This window comes from Acomys russatus, chromosome 19 (genome assembly GCF_903995435.1).
Source record: "Acomys russatus chromosome 19, mAcoRus1.1, whole genome shotgun sequence".
In the NCBI taxonomy this organism is placed as follows: Eukaryota; Metazoa; Chordata; class Mammalia; order Rodentia; family Muridae; genus Acomys; species Acomys russatus.
In genome coordinates, this window is record NC_067155.1 from 10154359 (window position 1) to 10162051 (window position 7693).

General features: G+C 39.1%; 1 protein-coding gene across 1 annotated transcript in view; it reads left to right on the forward strand.

Moving 5' to 3' along the window:
* The first annotated feature begins 4308 nt into the window (after positions 1–4308).
* Positions 4309–7693, forward strand: part of LOC127203582 (40S ribosomal protein S19-like) — a 223000-nt gene continuing 219615 nt past the window's right edge. Inside the window, exon 1 of the mRNA XM_051162408.1 lies at positions 4309–4812. Within this exon, the coding sequence (XP_051018365.1) occupies positions 4347–4784 (438 nt within the window). The 5' untranslated portion in view covers positions 4309–4346 and the 3' untranslated portion in view covers positions 4785–4812. The remainder of the gene's footprint in view (positions 4813–7693) is intronic.

The following is a 7693-nucleotide window of genomic DNA, read 5'->3' on the forward strand; positions in this document are numbered from 1 at the left end:
AAATCCAGAACAGGGATTGGACCCCCTGAGTAGATGTTACAGTCAGTTATGAGCTAACATATAATGGGGAAAAAACTCAGTCCTCTTCAATAGCTGTGTGTGCTGAGTGAGCCTCACATCCTGACCCCACATTCTTTAAGAATAAGTTATTTGTATGTGTGTGAGTGTGTATGTGGTTTGCTGCACTGGTTGTCATGGCTCAGATGTGGAAGTCAGAGGACAAATGGGGAAGGATTCGCTGATTCTTCTTTTTCCTTGAGCCCTCTCAATCCTTTCTCGCTTTCTTCTCTGCTCTGTTCCTTTCCTTCTCCCTTTTTCCTCCTTTCCCTCCTTCTTCTCATTTTCTCTCTCTGTTGTCAGGCAGGTTTACATCTTCACTGGTATTTTTGGTTTCTTTTAGGACACAAGAAGTGGCATTAAGATCTCTGAGTTCCAGATTCTGGCAATTATGAATAAAACTGAAGTGAACATAGTTGAACAAGTGTATTGTCTTTCAACTATATACCCAGGAGTGGTATAGCTGGATCTTTAGCTACTGCCAGTTTTCTGAGACGCATCAGATTGATTTCCAAAATGGTTGTACAATTTTGCACTCTCACCATTTTGAGAAATGGTTTCTCTTTGTAGCTGTGGCTGCCCTGGAACTCCTCTGTAGACCATGGTTGCCTTGAACTCATGGATCCTCCTGCCTCTGTTTTTCCAGTATTAAAGGCATGCACCAACACTTTTCAATATTGTGGGAACCAGATCTTAGGGAAGAGGCTTCCAGCCTAGAGCAATTTGGGAGGCAGGGGCAGATGGATCTCTGAGTTCAAGTCCAGTCTGGTCTATATATGTAGCTTCAGGCCAACCAGTACTGCATAGTGAAAACCTGTTTTAAAACAACAAATCCAAACAATGCAAAGCCATAGTTAACATTATAGTGTTTTCATATTGTCCCTACTGCCTTCTCCCCTGTGCCCCTACCTCTTCCTCTTGGACCCTTCTTCCTCATAGAACTTGCATTGCACACATCTTTCTATAGTCATTTCTAATGTTTCACTTTCATTATGCCCAGCTTTTGGACAGTATTTTTATTTCCTTATTTCATGTGGCTGAGGATTGAACCCTGTATCTTTTGCATTTGGACCCAATATCTTATCACTGTTCTGTAGCCCCAGTCCTGGATATTTTTCCTCTTATTTTTGAGATTATAATAATCACATCTTTTCTCCCTTCCTGTTCTTTCATACGAACCCATATACCCCTCTTTGCTCTCTTTCAAATTCACTGATTTTTCATTAATTGTCATTACATGAATATAAGCATATGCATATATATTCTTAAATATGGTGGAAGATGCAACCACACTGAAGCCACTTTAAGTAAAGATCTCATTTCAAGTAGAGGTCAAAGAAAATTTAAGTTCCCAAGACCCTCCTGGGTAACTGAAATCCTAGTTGACAAGTTGAAGACATGAATGCTAGGCAAGTTGCCCTTTCATACACAGGCCAGTAACCTGACTAATGGGAAAAGAATAAGTGTACAACAAAGAAGTGTTCCTAAGGAAGTTCCTGACACTAACTCCTGACTGGTGGGAAAATGTAACTGTAACATGGCACAGATATTTGTGGGTTTGGAGCTTAAAAATTGCAACATCCTGGCTCAGGGCCTCAGTTCAGTTCCCAAGTCTGTTTTATGGCCCTGATCAACCAGTAGCAGCCTGGGGACAGCAAATATTTGTCAAGCACTTATGTAATTATTAAAATGAACTTTCAAAGACAAAATCAGTTCCCTGAGTCTATGCTGTTGTCCTTGACCGGTTGGGTTTTCGTTGCCTAATTGCAGTAAACATCTTGCTTTGCTGGACTCTCATATTTGCTTAGGTTGTTTTGGTTTTATGGACTATTCAGTCTGTATACTGTTACTTATGTGTATGCTTGTGTGGCTCACTTTTTTGGTATTGGAACACACCTATTGAAAGTCAAAAAAGACCGGTTTTCTCACCATCGACATTCCTTGCTGAATATTTTTAAAGCTTATTTTGAGACAGGGTCTAATACAATACAGGGTGGCCTTGAACTGGCAGGAGACAGAAGATGATATTTAGCTACTGCTCTCCTGTCTGTAAACCAGAGCGTCCTTTGTAGTAGACAAGTGCTCCACCAATCCCTGTTTTATATGCAGTATTCAGTTGTTTGGTATATTCCACTCTCAGGAACTTCAGTGATTGTCATTCAACTTAAATTGTGTTGACTGGACTGTTTTAACACGAACAAGGTCATGTTTACTTTTGAGTACTCTGCATGTTGCCTCTTCTTTCTTTGCTGCCTTTTGTCTTCTTATGACTATTAGTCTCCCTCTTCACAGCTGGATCTCTGGCCTATCTGTTCCCATTTAGCAAATACTCCAATCCTCTTAGTCTCATTGGGAGCAGGACTGAATTAGATCAGGTATGGGGAAATGATAGGTGTGTAACAGGCTGTGTCTGTCAGAATACCTTTAAAAATTGTTTTTGGGGGTTAGAGAGATGGTTCTGCAGTTAAAATCACTGACTGAATTTTTCAGAAGACATAGGTGCAATTCCAAGAACTTATTAGGCAGGTAACAATAATAAATGTAAAAAGGAGTCTCTGTTACGGAACAGGTGTTCTATGTCTTTTCATGAAAAAAAAAAATGAATTGTTTAAACATGTTAATTCATGAATTCAGCTTAAATTGCAGTAACCAATGTATGGTAGAGACACTCAAGCCACAATTCAGGTATGTAAAAGTATATTGTGGATCTGACTATTAGAGTTCTGAGGCTGGTAAAAAAAATGAGATAATATATTGTGAAAATCTCCTTAGATCTAATGGGATTTATTTTATACCTGGTACTGCCCTCATGCTAGGGCTTTCATCTTGAGATGATGCAGGTAAACTTCCTATAGAAGGAGATATTTGTACTCAGCTATTACTTGTGATATTTACATTTTGTAGGATTTTTTATTATGTATTTATTTATTTTATTTTATGAATATGGGTGAGTTGCCTGTATGTATTTCTCAGAACCACACGGAGTGCTAGGTTGCAGAAGAGGCCAGAAGAAGGTGTCAGATCTCCTGCAACTGGAGTCGTAGATAGTTGTGGGCTGCCATATGGGTCCCAGAAATCAAATCCTGGTCATCTAGAAGACCTTCCAATGCTCTTAAAAATTGATCTATCTCTACAACTCCTTTTATTTTTAAATATTTGTTTTTATTTATGTGTGTATGTGTGTTTGTTTGTTCACTTACTACACTACTATGCAGTGACCAAGAATGTCAGAAGAGGACATAGGAGCCTTTAAAGTTGGAGTTATAAGAAGTTGTGAGCTGCCTGACAATGGTTCTGGAAATGAAACTGGAGTTTAGTTCAGGGTCCTAAAGACTGAATGATTAATTCATGGCTGGTGGTGTATTGCTGATCTGCACCCCACTTCTTAAAGACAGTACCTTTATAAAAATCATTTAGGTTAAAATGAAATTATTGAGGGGATTCCGATAGAACTTATATACTTAGAAGAGGAAATTTCAACAGAGACACAAAGTGAAGATGACTTAAAGACACAGTTGGAAGACAGCCATCTACATACCTGTCCTTGGCACTATAAGAGATAGACCTCCCCAAATACAAGATCTCAGACTTTGGGTTTCTGGAACTATCAGAAAAATTATCTGTCTTTTATTACACCTAATCCAGCTTCTGCTGGCAGCCTTAGCAATGGATACATGAGCTTTGGGGAGTTTTTTAGGACAAAGAAATATGAGTATTACGGGGCTGGAGAGTTGGCTTAGTGGTTAAGAAGACTGGCTCCTCTTACAGAGGTGCTGAGTTCGAATCCCAGCAACCACATGGTAGCTCACAACCACCTGTAATGAGATCTGGTACCCTCTTCTGGTGTGTAGGCCTACAGACAGACAGAATACTGTATACGTAATAAATAAATAAATCTTTAAAAAAAAAGAAATATGAGTATTCATATTTGAATATTCAATAAATATTCAATATAATAAAATATTCAATCTGTAGGATATGTACTGTTTTAAGTTACTTGACTTGAGAACTCTAGGCATCTTCACAAGAATATTGACACAGATGAAGGAGGAGAAGAGCTGGATCTTCAACCTATCATGAGATCTACCCTAAGCTTCTCCTTAATATCTTCCAGGCATCACTCAGGGTTTAAAAAAAAAAAAAAACTTACTTCACAGAGCCTGGATATCACAGTCAATAAAGCATCAAAGAAATTACTTCAGAGTATCCCAGGCTGAATCCTTCTATAAAATATTCCTTAAGAAGTCTGGCAGGCCCTTTCCCCTGGCTGGCAGCGCGGAGGCCGCAAGATGCCTGGAGTTACTGTAAAAGACGTTAACCAGCAGGAGTTCGTCAGAGCTCTGGCAGCCTTCCTCAAGAAGTCCGGGAAGCTGAAAGTCCCCGAATGGGTGGATACAGTCAAGCTGGCCAAACATAAAGAGCTTGCTCCCTATGATGAGAACTGGTTCTACACACGAGCTGCTTCCACAGCACGGCACTTGTACCTCCGCGGTGATGCAGGGGTTGGCTCCATGACCAAGATCTATGGAGGACGGCAGAGAAATGGTGTCAGGCCCAGCCACTTCAGCAGAGGCTCCAAGAGTGTGGCCCTCCCGGTCCTCCAAGCCCTGGAGGGGCTGAAAATGGTGGAAAAGGACCAAGATGGGGGCCGCAAGCTAACACCTCAGGGACAGAGAGATCTGGACAGGATTGCTAGGCAGGTGGCAGCTGCCAACAAGAAGCATTAGAACAAAGGATGCTGGGTTAATAAATTGCCTCATTCATTAAAAAAAAAGTCTGGCAGACTTTTCTAAAGAGCCATTCCCTTGGCAATAATATTCAAAATTACCTGGGGCTTACAGGAGTACTTCAAATGTTCTGTTGCCTTGTACTTTGTGTGACTAAAGGTCATGGCATAAACATCAAGTGTTATCTCAGGTTTTTTACTATCAAATCTTGAGCTAGAAAGAGGGCTGTGTGAGTAAAAACACTTGCCACCAAACCAGAGGACCTGAATTCATTCTTGGCACCACATGAGAGAAGGTAAAAATCAGCTTCCAAAGTCCTCTGAGATAGATATATATATATATAAAATAATGACACCACCCACAAAATAAATAAATTACTGTAACTTAAAAATATTACTAACATTTCAAATATACAGAATGATGAAAATAGTAGAAATATTATTCCAATTGTGTCAAACCTGTCTCCAAAATTTATCATTACACTCTAGTCAGGTTGTAAGAGTCAAACTTTAGTCTTGTTCTCTTACTATGTAATATTGGAGATCAGCAGTTCATGATGACGGAGGAAAAAAAAAAAAACATGGACAAGCTGTACTCTCCTGTGGTACAGGACTGGAGAAACAGATAAGGCTGCTTCTGTGTTTCTATTGAGGGGAAACATTTGTACTCCACATTGTAAGAGAAATTGTCACACACACAATGTAACAGCTTCACATTTGAACTGTGGAGATGGTTTGTGTGGCAATTAACGCTGACCTAATGCAAAATCACCCGGAGTGTGGGTTTCCATGAGGAATCACCTAGATCAGGTGGTGGTCTGTGTGCATATCTGTGAGGGGTCCTCTTAATTGGTTTAATTGAGGTGTGAGGGACCACTTTGACTGTGGATGATACTAGTTCATGGGCTGAACCCCAGACTTAAAGAGACATAGGGAGCTGATTGCTCACCTGTGTGTGTGGTGCAATGTGACGAGCTAATTCTAAGTCCTGTTGCATTGACTTCCCAACAATGATGGCCTGTATCCTAGAACTGTGATTCAAAAAAAACTTTCCTCCATTAGGTTTATTTTTTATGGTATATTATGCCAGTACCAGAAATGAAACTAAGGCAGGTCTCTTGATCTGAGTTAATGTCCACCCTCAGCTCACAAGACACTGAAAGAATATAACGCTGATGCTGTCAGACAAGCTAGAATGAGGGTTTCAAAAAGGACCTCAGCTCAGACAGATTGAAAAAAAGGAAGAGTGCACATGATGATAAAGGAGACAAGACATTAGAAATGTGCCTGACATGAGAACAACTGCCAGGACGTTTCCCACCACTGTAATATCTGTGATGGGTGTGCCCAAGTAGGTAAAGTTCCCAGGGACCTCATCTGTTGATGTACGGATTATTCTTCCTACATTAGTCAATGCAGTAGATTATTAAGTCAGTAGTTTTCTTTAACCAGCTAGTTCCCAAAGGACAGACACAGAGACTATGGTTTATTTTTAAGCTGCAAGCACTATGCACGGCAGAATCTGAGCTACTCTAATTTTAATATCCTTTAAACCCACATATAAACCAATACCTTGCCTATCTGATGACTTCTCTGGTGGATTCTCTTCCCTTAGTCTCTCTTTTCCACCACCTGCTCTGCCATCCTCCTAGTGTTCTCCCCTGGAAACTCCTCCCTTCCACTTCCTATCCTTCTGCCCAGCTGATTGGCCAAACAGCTCTGTATTGGCAACTGCCTCACCCACTCAAGGCAGTCCTCCACACTAATCTCTAGATTGCTTCTTGCTGCTAATTGCCTTTCTATACTTGTATTGTTGTACCTTTCATATATGTGTGTGTATATATATGATATATTAAATATATATGAAATTATATATATGTATTTATATATATATATATATATATATATATTCATTGCCTATGCTCTAATGTAACTTCTTTTCTGTGCCAGGCAGATTCTTGCAGAATAATTATGAGTATGGTATTTTAATTCTTGATATTAACTCCAATATTGATTCAAGTAGTTTTTTCAAGACCTCCTGCAGAATAACTAAATCTGCTAGGAATTCTATGATTTTTCACTTGTCCCTGATACATAAATTTTACTAGAACAGAGACAGGCTTGATACAGATGCACAACTTAGGTATGCTTTCACTCTAGCTCTAGAGATAAAGTCACAGGTCTCTGTGTCCACAGAAGATAAACAATTAACTAATCTTGGAATGAAAGACAGATAGGATTACTATTCTGAACTTATAATAAACTAAGAGATAGCTGGAAAATGTATAGCCAGATCAGTCTTGATGGAAAAGATAAATGCCTAGCTGTAACCTCTTGGACCCTGTTAACCTTTAGACTTTGTCAATCTTTGTCATTGTGGACTCACAATGGACTTATGTAATTGAGACATAGAGAGGAAATCTTTAGTTTTAATGAGAAAAATATGTAACATATTATCCTATTGTATTCATCTATTTTTATTATTAATTGCCTTTTTGACTATGAAGTGATTCTTTTCTGACATAGACAGCTTTGTCTCAGAAGTATAAAATTATGGCCAGACAAAAACATTGGTGGGAGCCCCAAGTAATTCACTTCATCCATGAGTTGTAAATATGTAAATATGTATAAAAAATGTTTGTATGTAAATATGGCCATGTTTTTTTATGTATGCATTATATGAATGTATGTTAATTGTTTGTATATATGTAAGCAGCTCTTTTTGTATCATCCACTGGTTTTGTATATAAATATGTACAAGTCTATTTGCCTGGTCATTTGTCTATGTGTATGTATGGGCTGATCCTGTGGAAACAGCTATAGAATATGATCAGGAGAGAGGTTTTTCCCAGTGGCAGCCTGTATTGCAGCAGTTTCTGCAGAGGAGATGCCAACATCATTATCATATGT